At 39.5% G+C, this 23,263-nt stretch overlaps 1 protein-coding gene across 1 annotated transcript in view; it reads right to left on the reverse strand.

Moving 5' to 3' along the window:
* Positions 1-23,263, reverse strand: part of kiaa1109 (KIAA1109 ortholog) — a 106,496-nt gene that overhangs the window by 44,688 nt on the left and 38,545 nt on the right. Inside the window, exons 32-50 of the mRNA XM_059352715.1 lie at positions 23,078-23,251; positions 22,343-22,463; positions 21,609-21,758; positions 20,995-21,122; positions 20,072-20,274; positions 19,470-19,667; positions 19,144-19,355; positions 17,997-18,148; positions 16,339-16,489; positions 15,045-15,197; positions 14,568-14,808; positions 14,175-14,323; positions 12,248-12,482; positions 10,561-10,722; positions 8,605-8,789; positions 6,379-6,554; positions 5,680-6,271; positions 3,005-3,203; positions 181-441 (exon numbers count right to left, since the gene is read on the reverse strand). Of these exons, the coding sequence (XP_059208698.1) occupies positions 181-441; positions 3,005-3,203; positions 5,680-6,271; positions 6,379-6,554; positions 8,605-8,789; positions 10,561-10,722; positions 12,248-12,482; positions 14,175-14,323; positions 14,568-14,808; positions 15,045-15,197; positions 16,339-16,489; positions 17,997-18,148; positions 19,144-19,355; positions 19,470-19,667; positions 20,072-20,274; positions 20,995-21,122; positions 21,609-21,758; positions 22,343-22,463; positions 23,078-23,251 (3,842 nt within the window). The remainder of the gene's footprint in view (positions 1-180; positions 442-3,004; positions 3,204-5,679; positions 6,272-6,378; positions 6,555-8,604; positions 8,790-10,560; positions 10,723-12,247; positions 12,483-14,174; positions 14,324-14,567; positions 14,809-15,044; positions 15,198-16,338; positions 16,490-17,996; positions 18,149-19,143; positions 19,356-19,469; positions 19,668-20,071; positions 20,275-20,994; positions 21,123-21,608; positions 21,759-22,342; positions 22,464-23,077; positions 23,252-23,263) is intronic.

A 23,263-nucleotide genomic window follows, 5' to 3' on the forward strand; every position in this document is an offset into this window, starting at 1 on the left:
AAATTTCAAATAAAAAACACATCAATGTCATTAATTTACAATAATAATATAATAATTTGGTATTGCCTCGCGGGCCAGAGTTTGACACCCCTGGTGTATGGAATCAATTTTTTTTTTTTTATCTCAGCTGTATTTTAAGACTGAAGAACCCATTACCACCTGCACAGATCTGGACCTCACCTTTCATCTTCTCCTTCAGGGTGAAGCTTCCGTGGATCTTCTTCAGCTCGGCCTCCATGGTCAGCCCGCCAATGTCGGCCTCCAGGTGGGTGCGGTTCACCATCCCGATGCCGAACACTATGAGTGTGACGTGCTGGGGCTCGGAGCTCACCAGGCTACGCCGCCGCCCGCCCGCGCCAGGAGGCTTGTTAGGCGTTTGGTCCTGCTGCTCGTTCTCGAAGATCACTTTACAGAGCGGCTCCGACGGTCGACGTCCGCCTTCTGCAGGAAGGAGAGGGGAAGCAAAGGACACATTTAGAGATGTTAAAATACATACAGGTGCATCTCAATAAATTATAATATCATAGAAAAGTTTATTTATGTCAGTAACTCAATTCAAAAAGTGGAAATAACACATTATATAGATCCATTACACATAGAATCAAACATTTCATGTCTTAATGTATTTAATTTCTTCTAATTATAATGATTATGGCTTACATTTAATGAAAATCTACAATTCAGTGTCTAAAAAACAATTTGAATATTACAAAAGACCAATTTTAGAAATATGTTTAATATGGAAATGTTGGCCTCTGAAAAGTATGTCCATCTATATGCACTCAATACTTGGTTGGGGCTATTTGACTTTACATGAATTGAGATGCATCTGTATTGCAATTCAGCCATCGTAGGTTCATGTAGAATAAAATATCCTAGATGTTTATGCTACCTTTCAATCAAATAATCATTCTTTTCTGCACTGTTACTCTTATTCTTGTCTTTATTCCTGTTTAATTCTATTTTAGCTTTATTTGATTTTGATTCTTTTGGCTTTGTCACTTTATATTGTGTTACTTTTGCATTTTGTCTTGATGATTTTATTGTTTTATGTAAAGTACTTTGAATTGTCTTATTGCTGAAATGTACTTTACAAACAACTCAACTACACAAGAAGAGAATTATGGAAGTTGGATCAAGATGTTTATTTAATACCTATCCGTGCCCATTTCTTTTTTTCTTTTTGTTATGATTAATGGCATTATAAGTGTGTGTTACTGGACAAAAGTCATTTTCGAGTTCGCACCACGACTGTGCTGTTTCTATAGAGGTGCAGGACTTAAATATTGCAGTGAAAAACGAGGCCATCGAGTGAAATGTGACAGGAGCAAAAAAACATTGGGGTTCAGAAGGTTAATGACATTTTTGTACAGACTAGACATTATTTTTGAGCTATGATTTCAGTACACAATGATATAGACTTTGTTTAACTGCAGGCTGGCAGGATGACGTGCCGTTTGTAATGACCGCTGCACTGTAATTTGAAATATAAAATATAAAATGTAATAAAGGACTGAGCAAAGTTTTAGTCCCTAAGGAACTCATTCTGTCATTACATCAATGTGCTTTTTGTTAAAACACTGTTTCACCACGACAAGATACTGTCAGACTTAATGAGCTCCTCAGGGGAATGCTGGGTCATAACAGCAGCAAGAGGTAATATCAGGAAAAATAGACTAGAAATTAATAAATCATACAGCAAATATGAAGTAGAGAAGAAGATAAGTACAGCAGCTGATATATTAACTTGGAGCACATTATTTAGAATAATAAAGTGCAGAAAGTATTAAATGCATGAAAAATAACAGCTGCTGAGGACTGAAATATGTAAAGGTAGATGGGTAGGACAGGGTCATTTGTGAAAGTATAATAAAAAAAAAGGTAAAAGTTAATCTTGAGCTAGAACCTAACCCACTGATTGCCCTTTTTGGCACCACTGGTGAGGATGACACACGTCTTACTCCAACCACAAGCCGTACATTGTCTTTTGCCTCGCTTTTGGCTCGGCGTGCGATACTATTAAGGTGGAGGGATCCTGCCCCGCCCACACATGCTCAGTGGTTGAGTGACATCATGTCCTGTCTTGACCTTGAAAAGACCCAATATGCAGTTTGTGACTCGAGCAAGAAGTTCCAGAAGGCGTGGGGACCTTTCCTGAAATACTTTGAGAACCTAAAGTCAAATTGATGTATCTGCCTCTCTTTCTGTTGCCCTGCTTCTCCGTCCGTTTGTCAGCTACAGAGTCCGTATCAGCCAATTTCTTAATTTGCCTTCTTCTACTTATCCACCTCTATTTATTTATTTAGCCTGTTTGTTTGTTTACTTATTTGTTATTATTTGCTTATCTATCAACTCAATACTTGACTTCCAGCAGTTCCCTTTAACACCAGATATAGTAACCCTGAGAAATAATGGTTTGTGGGTGCGGCTAGTGCGAGGGGAGGGATGTTTGGTAACACTTTATATTAAGGTCCTTGTAATAACCATTAATTAACAAGTATTAAGGCCCTTGTAAGTCCTTACAAGATGCTTATTAACATTATTGTGTGTTTATAAGCTTATATAAGTGTTAATAATGGCATTACAAACACCCATGACCCACCCATTATGTCTTTGCCATGCCTTTATTAATCCTATTTTGTTTGCTTATTGATATTAAAATATACTTTATTGCTAATCTATTATAAGTTACCTATCAGTTAACTATGCTTTTTGCAACTACCGGATCTAAAGCGAGAACAATGCCTAATTACTTGTTAATTAATGGTTATTAAGGACCTTATTATAAAGCGTTACCGGATGTTTATGTTTATGTTGGATCACTATGAAAAATTTACATTGTTTGAACATGTATGTATATGTGATGGGCTAAAAAAATTTAATTCAATAAAAAATATCTGAGAGGAAAAAGGTAAAAGTGCAAAGCAAAGTGGAATGACAAATCATGGCTGGGATAAAATATGGAAATTAGGGAACTGGAAGACAGCCGGAAGCTGGTTCCCACCTGAAAGGCAATTCTCTGGGGAGCTTTTCTCCAGGATGCCAGTGGGATCGGAGATGAGGGAGTAGAAGTTGAGCAGCTTGTACATGTTCTGCCAACATTCTGCCGATGGCTCGCTCTGCTCCGACACCGTGATGGAGTCGGAATCGTCCATCTGGATGGCCATGTGGTCGGCCACGTCACGGGAGCCTTTCCTCGACACCTGAAGACGTTACACAACGTTATGAAATGGATAGAAATGTCAAAATATGCATCACAAGGCTGAAGGGTAAATAAACAATCTGGCTGACTTATAGCTTATTTTATAGCCCTACTGTTTCCTGCAACAGAATAAGTTAGAAGCCTGCGGGCCGCCACGACAGACGAGTTTTTAGATCTACTCATCACATTAACGAGAGTAAACAGGAAAGGTGTTGCTTCAGACAGATTTCTAGGAGCTCTGGTTTAGATTATATCTGTGGAAGTCTGTCACGAGTCTCCCCTAAACATCTTCTCCTTTTAGAAAAATCCCTTCCTTTCAAAAAAATGTTTAGAAAGTAAGAAGCACATGTTCCAACTGCCAAGAAAAGAAAACTGTTCTGACAATAGCAAGACTTCAAGAAGCTCAGGAAAGAATATCATCCTGCTCAAAGTAAGGCTCTCGTATACATTTCCTGCAGCATCTGGACGTGACATGATATGAATGCGTCATACTTTAATCATCCGCCATCCCATTCAATGCTTTCAAATGTTTACATCTGATGATCCCATACCAAGAATATTTTTCGGTATTTCAAATTAGAGTTCTCGTTCCAGATTTTCCAAAAGGCAAAAAAAAAAATATTTTTCCCAATCAAATGGCTGCATGTGTGTAAATTCCAGAGGAAATGCATCATCTCTCTAGTGTGAACTAACTTTTTGTCTTTGATTTCTGAAAAATGTTTTTTTTTTACTTCTAAACCAAGGGTCAAATATGTTAGACACTAATGGTCAATTTTAGGAAGTATTGAACAAACCTGTATTATTACTTTATTCTAGCAAACCTCATTGATTTTTATTCTGTTTTCTGAAAACCTGACATATTTTTTTCATTGCTCTTGTCTGCACACTTTACCTCCCAACAGTTCTTACATATTTGGAAGAACATGTAGACAGTAGAGGAAATAAAACTGTCCTGATAGATTGCCTGTAATATACACTGCTGTCCCAAAAAAAGAAGAAAGGGAAAAAAAAGCCTTTCCTGGTAAGAAATTTGAAGCCCATACAGATTTACAGAGAAATTTCTATTTTTTTCACCTTCTGTCTGAAAACTGTGACTGATTAAAGCACTCTGTTACCAGCTGACACTGGTTCAGTGAGAAAATCTTATTATGTACTGGCTCCCTCTAGGGTTTGTGTGTGGAAAATGACAGTTTCAGAATGAAATGGTGATTTTACTGATCATATTCGAAGGTACATACAGGTGGACCACTGAGGGATAATGGAGACCATTTACCACTATTTCAAAGAAATCTAAGAAATTGAAGTCCTCGGGCAGGTACTGGCTGTTCCAAGTTGTAGATTAAAACGGCAATTTGGCTCTGAGACTTTGAAATGGCCTGCTTTGGGTGTTGAAAGTGGGAAATTAATTAAATTAATAATGACATCTTTGTAAGGGAAATAATCAATTTCTCCATGAGGGAAACAACATTTGAGAAAATTTGGGAAATTTATTAATTTATGTATCGCAAATAAAAAATAAAAAAAACACCCAATGTTCTATTTCTTCGTTCTATTATTTTAAAGTAAAACTGAAAATAGATTATTCTGTAAAAGCAGCTGACTAAGACTAAATGTGTGGTTCTCCTGCTGTAATGTGATCCCAAATAAAGGGGAAAAAAGTCCAATATCATCTGACAGAAACAAACTTGGACCCAATTCGTTTATGCTGTCGAGGCTGAAAGTCTACACCACTGATCGCCAAATGGTGCCCAATCCAGCCCAGAGAATATTCATTAATTTAGAAAATATTAGCCAAACAGTACAATTAACGCTGAAGAAAAAAAACCTCCAGGTGTTTCCCCTGTATTCTGCAGTTAGTTACGGTAATTACTGTGACCTCAGTTCTATGAGCAGGAGAACTGCAGGGAGGGGTAGAGGGAGTGAGAAGGGGGCAAGAAATTTGATTTGTTTATTTAAAAAAAACATCGTAGTGACATTACAGACAGTCATACATCAGACGCACAGCGCAGTGAGGATATAGACAAAAATGCGTAAAAGTTGATTTTTTGTTCCTCCCTTGAATCAGAACTGCCTTTCTTAGACACAGATTTTCTCCTCAGTGAACTGCAGGTATGAGAGCTTTTTCTAGATAATATGATGTAATAATTATGGAGTCTGTCCACACCGATACAGGCTAATAAAAAACGTAAATTTTGTAAGAAAAGGGCCAATATTACACAATGATAGCCTACTTAGTTAGTCATTGGCCTAACTTTTCCAGCCCCGACAGAAAAGAAAAGCTTAGAAAAGTTATTTCCCTTAGACAAATGTAGTCGATGACCTCTGGTCTACACATTCAATATGAAAACAGGCCGTTTCTTAGCAATGCAATCTTACTGAAAAGATGATTGACATGATGACTGAAATTACTTTTTTAAAGTAAAAGGTCCTGATTTTTGTGTTGTCAACTTCCTTAAAAGTATAAAAATATCCGTTACCTTGGAGGTGCGTCGCTCTGACCGTCCCAGTGAGCTGCGTCCTCGAGGCTCCCTCCTCCCCAGCGTGTCCATGCCTGATGGAGGCCCGTTAGGTGGTAAACCCCCAGCAACGCCTGCTCCTCCTCCACCTGCTCCCCCTCCACCCACCCCTCTCTTGCTCTTGAGGGTTTGGGTCCCGCTGCGCCCCGCCCCGTTCAGGCTTCCCCGGGAGCTGCGGCTGAAGTCAGAGGACCTGAAGTGTCGGTACGGCCGCGCCTTGAAGGTGGGAGTCGGGGAGGCGGAGCCGGCGGTGTAGCGGCTCAGCTTGATATCGGTCTGCGTGGCTTTGATGTCGTCGATCATGGTGCTGAACTGGTGGATGAGGCGCACCAGGGCCATGTCGACACGCTGGCTGATGGCTTGACAGGCTGTGGTGAAGTCGCAGTGGAATGTGTTGTAGTGGCGGCGGTTGAGGTCGTGGAAGGAGAGAGGAGCGGCGGTGGGGCCCTGCGGAGCGCTCGTCGACTTCTCCATCACCACCGCGTTCAGGCTGAATGTCTCGATCAGAAGCGCGGGTTTGAACTCCAGCGGAGGGAGGTTCACCATGCCTTGTCTAAAGATACAGATAGACAGATAATGTGAAATCATCATGTAAGAAAAAAAATGGAAATTAATGTCCTCATCATTTTGATGTTGTTTTATGGCTATGATTTATTTTACCTCCTGGATCTTTTGTTTTTCCGCTCTTTGGAGGTGTCAGAGTCCACGATGTCTGCTCTGAGACACTCCAGGTTGCCAGAAAAAGACAGGTGCTCTCCAAAATACATCTTGTAACTAAGAGGAGTGGTGTCTTGGGCCTGGATGCCTGTGTAGCTCAGCAAAGGCTTGAAAACAACCTGAGGGTGGGAAAAAGATATCAAGGCAAAGAATGAAGACAGGTGTTTGTGGAGGTGGTGTGTTAACCAAACGATGAGCCCTGCAGATGGAGAAATATTCATGAATCATGTGAACACACTAAACCAGGCTAAATGCTCATTAAGTGTTTAATCTGCACCAGAGATATGGATTGTTTTTTAACATGGCATTAGTGACATTATCAAGGTTCCCACTCTTTTCTATGGATCATTTTGCAGGCTGTTTTCGGTTAAGATTTGCAGGGAAGATCAAGCTAGCGAGCACATCAGCTGAACCAAACATGCGCACCATTTAACATTACTCAACCCAAACAAATTTGGAAGAAAGGAATGTTAATCTATGAACCAAAAAAAATTACCACAGTTAGCAGTCAGCAGTGACTAATTAATGCATTTGAAGGATAATGTAATGGACATAACTTGTAGTTTTGACCGCCTAAGTTGAGATGTCATCCAACCTGCATGTGCTACTATGTGATGTGACTTGAGCTTGATTTCACAGCATTTCTACAACATAACTGAGAACAGCCTATTTAACCCTGGAAGACCTAGTGTTTTTTTTGTTTTTTTGGTTCAACCAAATTAACATGATCATTGGATCCTATTGGTTGTACTCACAATGCAATTGGATCCAACATTTGTATATAAGGCCCGCCCTCAGGTCAAGAAGTCACACAACCTCCAATTTTTTGATCGAGCAACATCCCTTTAATTTACTGGACTGGATTCATCGGATTCAAGTAAGTAAAATGCTTTGAATATTTTTTTTTGTGTGGTTATTACAGTGTCTAGAGGAAAATATGCCCTACATTTTATTTAGAGCTTGTTTTATAATTGTTGCAATATTACAACGTTGGGTCAGAGTGGTAGTCAAAACAGCCCTGTTTTTGAGAGGAATGTCTTGAGAGGAACTTAAATTAAAATGTTCACAATATAACTTTAAAGTACACATGATTTACACATTCTAGCCTTAGCCTTATATTACTCATATATTACCATTTGAACATTAATATTATCCTTTGCTTTAAGATTGTAATGTTATCCATTTAGGGAAGGTGTGATGGACGGCGTATTAGTTCCTTCTGATTCTAAAGGAAAAAAGTAGAATGTTATGGAATAATTTTCCAGGACAAAACAATATTTTCCAGAATATTTTACTTTTCCCATTATTCACTTTTCCATTACTGGAAAACCAGTCAACTTGTTCCAGGTTCATTTGTAAATTGATGTATTTTATTTATATACATGTTTCATGACTTTATTTTAAAACAATAACAAAATTCAAGAGTTTTTAAAGAAGCTGGAAAAATCATGTTCATTCCCTGCCTGGTAAAAGTTTAGACAGAAAGCAGGAGAATGTCAGAATCATTTTTCAGCAAAAAACAGGCTTGGTCAACTGAAAACTGGTCAACTTTTTTTCAGGCTTTCCAGGACATGTTGGAAACCAGATCATTGGCATAGGTGACATTACATCATTTGCAAATTGATGTATTTTAATCTAATTTATTCTGCAAGGTTAATGCTTGCTATATTAAAATAATCACAGATTTCATCATGTTAATCATGCCAACTGGTGTATTAACAGCACCTGAGCATAACATCCAAACATAATAAGAGGTTGTATTGTATTCTTACCTATGCAGCGAGGAAGAATATTTTATTGCAGTGGATTAATGAAAAAGTACCAACTGTTAAAAGCTGGCAAAGAGTGGTATTTGATCTAGTGCCATTAGAGTACCTTACATGTATATTGCATTCAAAAACAGACCAATTCTATAAAGTGTGGGAACCCTATTTGAATTATGTAGAGCCTGATGTCTCTAATATCATGCTGCAGGGATTTTCTTGACTGCTCATACTACACATTATTACTGTAACCCCATGTATTATTTATACAGATCTGAGCTGATATATATATATATATACTTGTTTAGCTTTTTATTTCTGTGAACCATATTATGTAACCACCCTTTACTTGTGAAAGTGAAAAATGTATAATAATATTGTTACTTTTTTTTTTTAAAAACAGCACCTGAGCATCGGCCAGTTGAACAGCAGCCGGACACTGGTTGCCCTCCTCGATGTCGGCCATGTCGTCCTGGCTGGTGCTGTGCTGGGAGTGCTGGGAGTGGGTCCCATCCAGGGTGTTCTGGTCGCTGGACAGCACTGTGTTGAAGTCTGATGCTGAGGGGATTGTGGGTAGATTACAGGTCCCACCTAAAGGTGTTGAAGAGAGGTTTGGGATTCATGTGGTGTTAAACCAGACGGGTCCTGGGAGCTACAGTTTACACCAGAGCATGTGAGCAGAGCAGCACCTCAGTGGCACTATAATAACGGACGTATAAGTATAAGCAGCTGTGAGTGAGTAGAGTCTTTACGGTGAAACACTTTACCACTCCGCCTCCTCATAACAAAGACGTTGGAGTGAATTAAATAAAAAGCAACCATCACATTACAGGGAGCGTTAAGAGGAACTTTATAGCCATTTTATGCACAATTTGGAACTCTAAACAGCCACATCACATCCTCTTAATGTGTTTGTGAGGAGCTGCTGGAGCTAATTTGCTGTGCTGTCATTGACTGACACCTGGGTGATTAGATAACGACAAAGCTTATCGTCTTCGGCACAAATCCAGCCTTTCACACAATCAGAAGTGCTCGGCTAAATTGTGAAGGTGAGATGTATCTTTTCAGAGCTCAAGTGGGTGATTTCAAGTAATAAACTACTATTGAGGGAGGGTGGAACGAGTGCAGAGTGCAGCTGTTTGGAACTCGGGAGATGAGTGGGAGTACAGATGAACCAAGGGTGGGAAGGAGCAGCGCTGTGAGGGATGAACAAAGACGTCAGGTTGCTTAACTCCACTAACATGCTCTGGTTCTTTCATAATGTGAACAGGAACAGCGAGGAAACAACATGACTTGAACTATCCATCACAGTAGCACTGCTGCAGGCCTGTAGCATAGATACAAGGGACTCCTTCCCTCTTTTGATATCAAATATATTTTATATTATTAAGCCAATTTTTAAAGACATGTCAGAGGGCGAACGTAGAAGTCAGTAGTGGAGATAGCTTTATAGCTCTGAAAAGTCAAGCCAATGAGAAAATTACTTTAACCTGCATTCTTTCTAACGGCCAGCAGGGGGCGACTGCACTGGCGGCAAAAAGAAGTTAGATTGTATAGAAGTCTATGAGAAAATAACCCTGCTTCTCACTTGATTCATTACCTCAAACAACACTTCTCTCATGAGTTTATGGTCTTAATTACTTAATAAGTCTTTTTCAAAACAGCATGATGCTCATTTTGTAAATACTGGCTCCATTTACAGTAAAACAGACAATAAGGCTTGTTTATGTTTAAGAACTTTGACCCTTTTACAGTGTCAGTTTATGAAAGTTAACTAATATTTTGGTTGCTTAGAAATGCCCAGTTTGTCTACCTATTCAATTAAAAATAATACCATCAGAATAATTTGTTTCATGCTATAATCACAGAAAAATCTATACATTGTGGCTTTAACTCACAATATACAGTAGTAAATTGATGTCTAATCAATTTCTCTCAAGTATTAATTAAGTTTGGCTTATTAACACACCAACAACTTACATGTTTCCAGGTTTTTCTGTGGGACAGATTGACACAGAGTTCTAGGTGACTATTAAACTAACCGCTAGGTAGCTAACTAGTACACCAGCACCATCAGCACAACACTGAGCAACAACCCCTGACCTCCTTCTGGACTGTTAACTGTTGAAAGTGGTTGGTACTGGTAGTGGTTGTCGGGAGAATCCAGCGGGTCTAGTAAAACAGCAACATTATATGGACATTTAACTGAAGTCTAATCCCGTATAGCTACTTCACACGGTGAATCGTTACAGTGTTAATTAGCATCATTCGAACAGCATTATAAGAAAACATTTATTAACGTAATTTGATTTTTAACAAATATACAATGAGGATTTCTCCTCCATTGTAAACAAAGTCTGACCTGTCTGCAGGCTGTTGTGCTGGGAGCGGTTAACTGGGGAGTCCTGAGCTACAGCCCCCGTCCTGTTGCCCACAGCGTTGGACATCCAGTTGTAAAAGCTGACAGAGGAGGGCTCCGACAGCAGCGGGTGCTCCGTCAGCATGTCTGTTCCTAAACTGTTTCCTAAAACCCAGAAGAAAGATTGAGCGTGCATTACATCACAGAACAAAAAAAAACCTGAACATCACACAGACACCAACTGCTGTTCATGGATCACTATTATCTTGCATCATCAAGGCACATGTGGTTAATGTAAATTCAAAGACAGAGAAGACATCAAGAAGGATTGTAACATTTTTGCAAAAGTTTGGATTTAGTATTTCTGCTTTCATGAAACAAGGTTCCTCTACATTCTTGAACATAGATTCCTTTTGATTCAAGGACCCTACAAGGCTAGTTTGAGACATGGTTTAAGGTTTATAACAGTTACAACAATAAAAATGTTTATAATGAGAACTAGTAGGCCTTACAGAAGCTAAAAGAAAACAATTTAAAAGAGAGAGAGGCTTGAATGTGTCAACTTTTCTCAATTGTGCTTTATTACACCGGGCTGGATCAATGGATGATACTAACAGCCATCAGCCGCAGAGCTAAAAATCAGGATTTAAACCAGTGGCCCTAATGGTAATCACTGTGTACTTAAAAAGTATCAGTTCTGATTGTATTAACTAATGGACCCACAAAAACCCAAGGTAAAAGATAATTTGTTAGAATTAAGAGATACTACTAGAGTCTATACAAATGTGCACCAAGAGCACACAATGCCTAAATATTGAATAATTGTTCTAAACATTTTGAATTTGAACACATCATCACAGTTTGATTAGTTAAAATGATATCAGGGGTATACTGGGGTAGCCCATAAGACCACCCCACAACAATATATCGTCTATCATGATGCCCAGTGTTAAGGGCATGTAGCACTCTTTCGAGGCAGGTGGTGCATGCAACATTAAAGTGACTGCAGGCATTGGAACGTAGCTTATTTACAAATATAACGTTAAAAAAAGAACTTTGTATTTATTCTTTCTATATTTTTCAATTTCTATTCTGGTGCAAAATATACAACAACTCTGATTTCAGAAGAGTTAGGACTTTATAAACAACATAATTAAAACAGAATGCATGAATTGCAAATCCTCTGTGACCCAAATTCAATAACTGGGAAACTTGTATTTTTGTAAATAAACTGGATACACTTATTCTGAATTTGAAGCATTCTGTTGTTTTTAATGGTTTCCACGTGGTCCAATTTTTTGGGAATCTGGGTTGTACATTCAAGCACTTTCTAGTCTAGTATGTCTATTTTCAAAAACTGTCAAGGCCTTGATTTTCTTCTTCCTGAATTTTAAAAACTTGCAAGGATTTCAAGGACCCTTGGGAACCATGCAGCAGGTGCTGCAGGCTGCTTAATGTTGACAGTGTGAAATAAGGTAAATAACCCATTTCACAATGATGCTGTATATACATTCACTGAGGGCATGAGCTCAAAAGAAACCAAGCTGTTGATCCATCTTTTTTTATTCACATTATTGGACAATAGAGGTCAGCCTTGCAGCAAAAATGACAAGAAGACATGTGGTAACCGATGGAACATCATTCTGTGGTAAGCGGCAGTGCAATGCAACAGTGGTCCGGGCGTGAGTACCTGTGCGAGTGAGGGAGCTGCTCTTGGCTGCGGCGGCGGCGGCAGACGGCTCGTTCCTCTGGGGCATGCCCTCCAGCAGGTTGTGCAGACTCCGAAAGCTGCCTGTCAGATTACTCAGGAGGCTCTCCTTCCTGGGGCTGTCCTTAGCTGGCAGGCCCGCGCGGCTCACGTGGGCGGGTGAGTCAGCTGCTGTGTCACCGCTGGTGTAGCTCAGCGACTGGTATGGATGGGAGCCCTGGGTATGACAAATGTACAGATTGTGTCCACGCTATACCAACTGCCTGTGGCTTTCACATTTCAAAGATGAGTTGATACACGGTGACGACCAACATCCATTGTGGAAATAGTGCAGTGGCTGAGGTAATACAAGGTTTTCAACAACAAAGCTGAATAGCAGACCCTGAGATTATAAATATATATATATAAATGTGTGTGGATATATCTCTGCTCAGTGGCAGCTCTGATCCCTCGTGGCTCTCTAACAGTGAAATCACCTTCACACCATCATCAGGACTAAACAGTCTGCAGCAAAATGTCACTTTCAGTAAAGTATCAACTAGTGTTTTTCAAAGCTGCAACTTATAACTGTCATTACTGATACATCTGGTATATATTTCGTTTAGCAATTGAGTACACATTTTGTTTATAAAATGTAAAATGTTATCAACGGCTGTTTCTTGTTTTGAAGAAGAAGAAGAGAAAGACAAAGAAGAAGGACTTGCAAAATAAAATACATTAGTGGAGTCTTGTAATTGATTCCCTCATACCAAAAACATGAAAAAACATCCTTCTGACAAAATCTGCACTGTTACTGTTGTCATTCACAACACAGCCTTGTGGAAATTGGCGGTATAGATTTCCCAGTTCCCATTCACACATGACCCCATTCAGGAAATGTTCCTGAAAATTTCAGGGATAAACATGCATGTGTGAAGCTGGGCTTACTAAAAACCAGCAAATATTCACATTTGAGCAACTGGAGCTACTGAATTTTTGACATTCTGGCAAAAAAAAGCCATTTTTGTAGTGTTCATGCCCTCCAGAAAAAGGTGAAAGAGTATTCCCCAAACAAGAATATATCAGTGTTGTTTCTCTGATGGCTCACTATGTAATCCTCCTCCTTAGGGGAAAAGTGAAATAACCCTTGCCAACACATCCTAGCTGCTACAAAGTATGTCCTTTTAAAAAGTTGTTGCCACAATGGAATTTTTTCATGTACTTGGAAACTCTCATCTTTTTCTGTGAAACTGTCTCTCACTGGACGAGTAGGCTGGGTGGAGGAAACTTATATACTATATACAGACAGTGTGAGAAAGTACAGGTACAGGTATAGAGATGTGTAGAGACGAAACGATTAGTCCAATCCTTCCATTAATCAACAAAACACTAATTGGCAGCTAGCTTGATAATTCATTAAGAGGGTATTTTCTTCAGCAAAAATGGCTTTGGGGTTCATACAGATGGTTGGACAGAACAAGCCAGTTGAAGACATCACAAAGAACTCTGAGGATGTGAATTTTGAGTTATGAATGAGGGTTGGGCTAAACCACACAAATAAAAGAGTGTGATGATGACAAACAGTTCATGTGTTTGGTTGCGAAATGTGAATCCATTTAGAAACTATGCACCTTTTTGTTACACTGTTTTTGTGTCAGATTGGTCAATTACAGAGTCATAAATCCTTGTTGTGACTTTGCATCGAGACATAAGCTAAACGTTGGTCCATAACCAACAGTTCCTTCAGATGAGCTGCTGATTGCAGCTATAAAATGCAGATTATACCATAAAGTAATGGAGAGAATGGTAAATGGGGGCCAAGAAATGTGTATAAGTATGTATACATTGCATATATTGTTAGGTATAACTATGCAATCCTTACAGCAGATAACTGGGACATGAAGGAGCAAACTAATAATTAAAGTTGTACCTTTATCCTGAGTGCAGACTCGTTGTGTGTGTGGGACTTGGACAGCTTCCTCATGATCTCCACTCCGCTGACAGGACCGGAGTTGGCTTCTTTTGGCGGGGGACGACTGCATGCTCCCTCCAGCAACATGGTGTGTTCACTCACTGTGGCTTCACAATAATTACATCAAATAAAACTCCTAGAAGAACCATGTGACTGCTGCAAGAGTAACGTCTGAACATTCATACTATACTTTATGTTTATATCGTAAATCACCTTTCTGCTGAGTGATAACAGTCTATTTATATCTGTGCAAACACTGAGAAGTAGTGGTGAGGAGTTTCACAGTCCATCTGTGCTAACAGATTGGGGGGTCATAATAGTATTAGCACACTGAAAGCTGTAAGTTCCCACCTGCGTCAAATTCAAATTCAGCTCCGTCTGCGCTGGTGTCACTCTGCAGTGCGGCGCCGTTGTCCAGGCCCAAGATGGTCTCACCCAGACTCTGCTGAGGCTCCTTGGGTTTGGCAAGCTGATTGGGCCTCATCAGACCAATTGCTTTGAAGCCCTGAGTTACCACTATAAATTTCATCCATTGTCTGGCCAAAGCAACCAGACCCTTCTTTAAAGTCACCAGTGCTGGAACGCCATCATTCTGGGATGGAAAGGAGAAGAGGAAAGAACTGGATTAATGCCACCGGGAAGGGATTCATTAAAATAGTGAAGCTGAGCCAAGAGCACTTAAGACCACTTAAAATAATTGGCAGTTATTTCTGTCAACCTGAGTCCAAATGAGACAATATCAGTTTTAGTAGCCATCTAATTACACATGGTCAAGTTGGAGAGTTTCCTGATTGTTAGGGAATAGAAAAGAATAGACTGAGGAAGTACCATGGTGGCCTCCTCAATGACGGAGTAGTCAGCCTGCTGCAGGTAGCGGTGAAGGATGTTACACAGCATACAGGAGGGATTCTCGTGCAGGTAGCGAGCTCGTTTGGTCACACGGTTGTACTTGCTCCTGATGGGGATGTGGATGCTTTTTTTCTGTCAAGGAATGACAAAAGTGTTAGACACATGTTGCATTTACAAGGTGTTAACCTCTTACCATTCAAAGACCTTTTTGGTGGTTGCAGGCAGTGGATGTTGTGGGGGAGATAGCAAGGTGAATCCGGCCCCAGTCCATGTTCAACTATGTCCCATAAGTTGTTGCAGCAATTTTTGGGTTGATACCATTTTGCTACACACATTTGGTGCTCAATAATGCAATTTTATTCATACCAAGAATGGATAAAAATGGTCAGAAAAGCCCCCCAGAATATAACATCAATATGCCATGACCTTTAGAAAAACATAGAAGAATCCATGCTGTGATTTGGGTTCAAAAACTTTGGTCATTTTAGATATTTCTGTATTTTCAGCGATTGGATGACAAGCACTTCTGTTCTTCAAACTTCTGAGAAACACCCTTATTGTCAATATACCTGGGAAAGCTGCACATCCTCTGAATGCTCTAGGTCTCTAGTTTATGGTTGCAAAGTTTCACAAAACATAAAAGTTTAATTTTATACAGAGGGGTTGAGACTCAAGAAATGCCCTCACTGCAATGAACTAGCTACTACTGATGACATACATCATCCCACATGAATCCACATGGGCTCATTGAATCCACGAGTCCCAGCTTTCCAGCAATACCCAGTTTATGTAATTAAAAGCCTGTTTAAGGACCTCAGTATGCACAAATATTCAAATACTGTAGGCGGAAATGGTTCATGTGTGCTACATGAGAAAAACTATGTTGTTCTGCATGTTATCAACATAAAGTAGGCATGTGTGTAAAGAGGAGACTTGTAGGAACACAGAGAGCCTTCACATAGCATGACGTCAGAGGTCACATGACCACTTTGAAAATCGCCAAAATAGCCTAACTTTGCAACGTTTTTTCAACAACTTTCCGACAAGGTATCCTAACATGCATGGGCTCTATAGATAAGATATTACATCTTCTAGTTTCATATGATATCATTATTTTCAGTATAGTCCTAAAATTTCCCTTCAGAAGAAAAAAAACCTGTCTTATCTTTTCTTCGGCTTCTGAATAGTAACAGGTTAAAAGGCTAGTTTCATACAATGTTCATTCATGATGCAATAAAAGGACAGTGGACATTCGCTTGGGTTTCTTGCTCACCTCAAGGGCTTCAGTCATGATGCAGCCCATAACAGCACAAACTCGCAGCGTGCCCTCCATGTCCAGTTTGCGTAGAGAAGATTTCAGCTGGTCAATGGGAACCAACCAGGCTCCAATGGCAGGTGTGGCTGTGCTGAGCAGATTCAACTGCCTGTGAACACAACAGTCAGAGGATAGAATAAAAACTCCCACGAGGATTTACATAGGACAGGAACATGTGGGGTGCTTAACTGTCATTTGTTTTTGTATCTATATAATTTCTGAATCATCTGTCGATATGTATTTTTCTCTGTGTCTGTGAGCCGAGTTGTAGTGTAGTATAGCTCAGTGTGGGGTTTTGTGTTTGTTTGTTTTTCACTGTGTGCTGTGAAAATCAATAAACATATTGTTTAAAAAAATTAAATTAAAAAAAACTACCGGTAGTTTCAGATACATTGCTCTATGTAGTAAATAACCATGACGTCAACATTTTGCCATGTTTTATCACAAGTTGGTAAAGAATTGATTTCTGTTCCTTTATTCTGAACAGGAAACACAAGAAGTGTGTTGCAACTGATTTAGTTGACTTCTAATAAATGTTAGATCCACACTATAACACTTGCTGACAGGTCGGCATTAGCACCAGAGTTGCTAACGCAAACAGTTGCCAGGGGGCATAAAAGTTTTTTTAAAATTGGCTGGCAAGAATTTTAATAAAAAACCTCTTGAGTAAATAATATTTAATTTAATATCACTGCCACACCACTGGCACTTAAAGAGATTGTCTGGTTTTTAGAAGTGGGGTTGTAAGAGGTACTTATCCATAGTCAGTGTGTTATTTATGATGTCTTCAAAACCGCCAGACTAAGTAATTTTACCTCACAGAACCAGATACTTTCTGGTCTACCATTCATGGATTGGTTAATTTGTTCATGTAATTGTGTGACTTTGGTGAATTAAAAGGTTTGGGAAAAAATACTGTTTTTGTGAATGGAGTCTGGTGGCTTTGAAGAGAGCTTAAAGTAGTACCGGCTTAAAGTTAAACAGGTCTGTCTGGCGGCCGCAGTCCACAGCAGTAAGTTGCTAAGCTTCTGTGCCAGTACTCCTGCTTGCTTCTCCAACTATCGATAAGTACATCATTCAACCCTGCTTAACCCTTGTGTCGTCCAATGTTTTTTCCATTATTATAGGTCAATTTTAGTCAAATATACAAAATTAGGCCTCATTTCAAGTGAAAAAAGTAATGAAACCTGAATACTTTTTATATTTTTACATGTATATTTGACTAAAATTGACCAATAATAATGAAAAAAATATGAAAATGATATAACAATTTGTTGGCCATGAGTTGCCTTAAAAGGTGAAAAGAGTCGTTAATAATTCATTTCTACATGTCCTAAAAACAGTGTAATGTCATTTGACCCCGACGACCACAGGTGCTATAAAAATATATAAAACACGTAAAAATGTATGATGAAAGTTGAAATGTATTTTATGTATTTCAGAACCACAGGAGGGTTAAATCTAAACTATTCCTTTAAATATTGATCATATGAAAGTGACATGTGGTCACTTTTGTCTAAATGTGTTCAACAGTTTCTTGAACAAATTATAGACTAACTATATGTGAAAGTTTGTGTGTAAAAAAAAAGGTCCATATTTATCACCTGGAGTCGTACCTGGAGATGGCCTGGGAAGGTGACCGCACATTAGTGGGAGCAGCAAAACTGAACCAGATCTCCCTGATGGTTAGTTTCATGCTGCTGGAGTCAGGTGGTGGAGGCATGAGAGGGAGGTCTTTCTTCAGGTCGTCTGACTCCACCCCTTCATCCTACAGAGCACAAGAGAGCACAAGAGGGAATTCATTACTGTATTGTTGCTTTGGAATAGATTTCCTGCTATCTTTAACTGGAGCCACAGCACATCACTGTCAGCCTGATAACAGATTTGATTTGGATTATTTTTTAAATCAGATTAGATCCTTTCTAGTTTCATGACTTTAATCTCTTTCTTCTCGCTCTGATGAAGAAAAAACTTTTTGATACACACGTCTTAAGGAACTTTTGAATTTTTGTGAGCAATTCCTAAAATTCTAATCAAAGAGAGGCAAAACACAGATAATAATGAAAAAAAAAGAGATGAGACAGAGCTTTTATTAAGACATTCACATCTAACTGCACTCTCTGTGACATTTAGGAGCTTGTAAGCTTGCCCTAAGTCACATTTTAACAGAGTAAGCCAACAGCCGCAGATATAATGAAAAAGAAATCGTCTCAAAGAGAATTCATTTTGTCCTCAGTCACATAAGGGAGAGTTTGAGGTCATCGTCAGCAGAGATAAAAAGCCTTTTATGTGTTTGTCGACCTCATGAAAATCTGATAAAAGAAGATGTGGAGCTTAACTCTGCAAAGGACTGTGACATTCAAACGCAATAGTAAAAATTCAAGAATTAACTGGAGTTCAGCTCATAAAAGAAACACTGTAGAGCTTCAGGTTTGGGTAGGGTTGCGGAGAGTTGGACGATTGTGAAAACAAGTGGTTTTTGTTTAACCTGAGCAAAAAATATCTGAGTGAGGGATGCAGGTGTTTATTTTTTAAAGATATTTTTTGGCCATTTTTAAGGCTTCATTGTGACAGAGAATACAGGGTGAAAGGGGGAGACAGAGGGGAAGACATGCGGGAAAAGGGCTTTGAGTCGGATTCGAACCCGGACCCTCTGCTCTCGAGGACAAAGCTTCGATGGTATCTGCTCTACCAGCTGTGCCACCAAGACACCCCAAGGATGAGGATATTTTAAAGAACAGAAGCGGCCTCAGCATTTCTCACCTGGTCATCTGAATCAGAGTGTTCATTGATATCAGAGGCAGGGCTGATAGCATCATGCGGCAGGTTGTCATCAGAGACATCAGTGCTGTAACCGCTGCCCGTCTGAGAGCCGGTGGAACCGTTGGACTTGGACATACCCGTCTTCCCCCCAGTGTCCGAACGGCCCATCACACCAAATGAATTGTAAAGAATGGCTCCTGACTGACGGCCCCCTGTGACACAAAGCATTATACATTCACAAATCTGTACACACACATTTCCTTAATCCCTTTTATATAATAAACGTATAATATCTCTTGGTCTAAGTGATTACTCTGTGTTTTTACCTTTGACTGTGAGGTTCTCGATGCCGCATTCAAACATGATCCAACCCCATTTCTCAAGAGACGACGCGGCGCGGCTGAGATCTGCTGAGGCCTGGGCGTCTGTTTCATCCACCATTGAAAACTCTTCTATTTCCTCCAGGCCAAACAGCACTTTGGACTTCTCGAAAGGGATGGCTGTGATGGCACATGTGCCAATGTCTATGAAAGGAGAAGAAACAGTTCAACGGTTAGAAAATACAATTATTCGGAGGTTTACAGTTAAACATCTTCACAGGAAATTGGTTAGGTAGAACAAAAGAAAAATCTGAAAAAGACTTTATGACGCATAAAATGTACAATAAATTGTTGAGTTTGAACAACCATGATCCAAAAACAGTATTAAATAAAAACAGAATTGCAAATTCTTGTCAAACTACATTCAATTGAATACAGTAAAAAAACGGAAGGATAAGTATAAGGAATATTTGAATGTCATTTTTGACCTAGTATGGGCAGCTAGTACAGTATATAAACAAAAAGGCACTAATAATCTAAAAGGTCAGTGGACCACTTCAAAAAGTAGCACAAGGGATCAAATAGGGCTGCCCTCCTCCTGAACCAACCTGTGGAGTCGAGGCCTCGCAGCTGGCTGTGGATACGGTGGATGTTGAGCCTGGCGGCGATCTCTTTGCCTTTCTCGATGCCGGCGTTGGAGCGCAGCGAGCCAGATGACTGAGGCTGCATCTTGGTGGCTGAGGCGTACTTCTCCAGCATGACGGATGGCCGGCCGTGCTCGGTGGTGTTGGGTGTTTCCTCTACAATGCCCCTGAGAAAAGTGGAAAGAAAATGAAGTTCATATTTGAGCTTGGCTGCTTTAGGCAGGTCGAAGAAATGTAATTTGTTGATGTATTACTCTTACAAAACACATCAACTTTTGGAGATGAGAATTAGTGAATAAAAATCTGTTATTCCCAAATTACCCTACTGAACTGGTTCTCATAGTCAAATTTAAAAAAATGGCATCTAAATTACTACAATTGAACATGTCTGCTGGCATTTTAAAGCACGTACAGCAGGTATATTTGCCCTAAGCATATACAGGTGTATCTCAATAAATTAGAATATCATAGAAAAGTTTATTCATGTCAGTAATTCAATTAAAAAAGTGGAAATAACACTTTATATAGATCCATTACAAACAGAATGAAACATTTCATGTCTTAATTTATTTAATTTCTTCTAATTATAATGATTATGGCTTAAATTTAATGGAGACCTAAAATTCAGTGTCTCAAAAAAAATTGAATGTTACAAAAGACCAATTTTAATAAGTATGTTTAATATGGAAATGCTGTGAAAAGTATGTCCATCTATATTACTCAATACTTGGTTGGGGCTATTTGACTTGAACTACTGGAAATTGACTTTTGCATCATATTCTAATTTATTGAGATGCAGCTGTACATTTAAAACAGCTTAGTCATTGTACACGCAAATACAAAGACACAAACACAAATAATGAGTTGAGGAGTAGTGGAGGCGTTACCTGTTCATTCTGAACTGGGTGGCAATCCTGTCGAAGCACAGCGCCACAAGAGACACATGTGTGACACACTTACTGGAGCACGACGGTGACCCCTCCTCTACAGAAGCCTGCAGGAGGCAAAGGTTCACCTGCAGGGAGAGAGAACAAAACAAAAAAGAAACTAAACCCCACTGTGCTGAAAAATATTGTTCTCTAACAAATAACATTTAAAAAGCGATGCTGTGGTCATAAATAATGGATCTCTTTAAAAAGACTAAATTTTTCTCCACAGGGATGAATACAGTAATAAAAAGATGAGTAAACTGTGTGTGGGCTATTTTTCCCCAAATGTGAGATTGTTTTGGTATTTATCTATATGAAGCTGTACAGAAGGCAAGAAAAAAATCTATACTACACTTCCATTCAGGGGAATAATAGTAGAAGAGTGTTGTGATGCTACATGCTACATTTAATAAAGGTATTATTCTACACAAATGCTGAGCGTATTGTATATTCATTGTTTCAATGAAATTAAATTGATCCACAGCAAAGCTCATGATTCTGTGCTTGCTCTTGAACCCCCCTTGGTCGGAGCACACTGCTGGCCTCTCATTATTCGGGGTCGCGGGTCTTACCTTGGGGATGGAGACGTTGGCTTGGAGGCCCTTGATTTTCACATTATCCGGTTTGACGGACAGGTCTGTTTGGCCGGGGGTGATGTTGAGGGAGCCAGGGGTCGTGCCCTCTGTCTTGGACAGCTTGTGCTCCTGCTTGCCTGTTTGACTCTGTGTAGATTCAGATCCAAATCAGCAGGACATCAGTCATCGGGCGACAAAAGACACTTTTAGATTGGAAAGTTGATTTTTGTCGAACCTCAAAACATTTAGAATATCCTTCCTGTTACCACTTAAATTAGTGACATATTTGATATTATCAAAGGAATGACATCTTTTGATTAATATTTATATTGTATTATTTTATCACATGATAAGACACTATTTCTGATTAAAATGTGCTTGAATCGTATAACAAAGAACTCACAAAGAAAACATAGAATTAGGGACAAAATAAAAACGAATCTGGGAAAAATAAAACAGATTTTATAGCGTCCTAAACACTGATGGTGCTGTAGGGCAGGTGAAGACAGTCAAGGGGGCATAAATGTATCAACCTTTACAATTTCCCAACAAAAATGTTCCCAGTGTTTTACATGGAAATTAGTCAAATCTTAACAATCCGTTGACACATTGTCAATTCAAAGTCATTTATACATGTGAATTGCTTCATATAGTACATTTAAGCTGTATGTCAACTTTCAAAGACCTTTATTATAGTGAAAGAAAACAGCATATATATCTACTATACTTACGGACTCAGTGACTGTGGACTTGCTGATCTGATAGGCTTCATTCAGGACTTTACCATGCAGGTCATCCAGAATGGCTGCAGGATGACGGATACTGGCAAAGTGTACCATGGATTCAATGTACCTGAAACAGACAAAACAGACAAACAGCTGTAATAAAAACATTATAATTTCATAGGATTATAAATATGTTGTTTATTTCACATGTATTTACAGGAGGGAATTCACAAACACAAACTGTTTCATCAGAACTTGGAGGTTGGCCTCTCTTCAACCTCCTAGCTACAGTTTACCCGTCTCCACACAGCACTAGCCAAAAGCTAAAGTCTTGTGAGGACAGTCTGAACCCAGCACAGTTAGCCCTTGGCAAGCTAATGATTCGCACTGGTAGACAACCAAAAGAGAAACCAGACTCTGAAGCAATGTCAGCAGAATTTTAGATCCAAGACGCAGAACGCAGAACGCATTGGGAATAAAGTGTCTTAAGGTCAAGTCTTACCTTCAGGCTAAAAGAACCCTTAACTCAGAATGTGTAGTGTGAGACTGACTGTGTCGGCCGAGTTACCATATTTTTCAAACCGTGTTCTTGAAAATGAGATTGGAAAAAATTGTTTCAAGGGAGTCTGGGTCAATGAAGCAGCACGCCAAACAGACAAACTAACAATAATAGAAACCAGGACATAGAAATACGTTAAACAACAATCACAGAGTTTTTTAAAAAAAAGCAGAGTCAGTTACCTGTCCAAGGATTCAGCCACAAGGGGCGTGAGCACCACATTAATGGCTCCCTTCACCTCCACGATGGCGGTGGTCCTGGTCTGAGCTAAGGGCTGCTCCAGAGTCCAGTCATCAGTCGTTGTGTCCTCATCTGTGTTCTCCATGGCCCTCTTGTCCAGCGGGGTGTATGGTGTACTGTGGAGGAAT

Source organism: Centropristis striata, chromosome 16, assembly GCF_030273125.1.
Source record: "Centropristis striata isolate RG_2023a ecotype Rhode Island chromosome 16, C.striata_1.0, whole genome shotgun sequence".
Classification (NCBI taxonomy): domain Eukaryota; kingdom Metazoa; phylum Chordata; class Actinopteri; order Perciformes; family Serranidae; genus Centropristis; species Centropristis striata.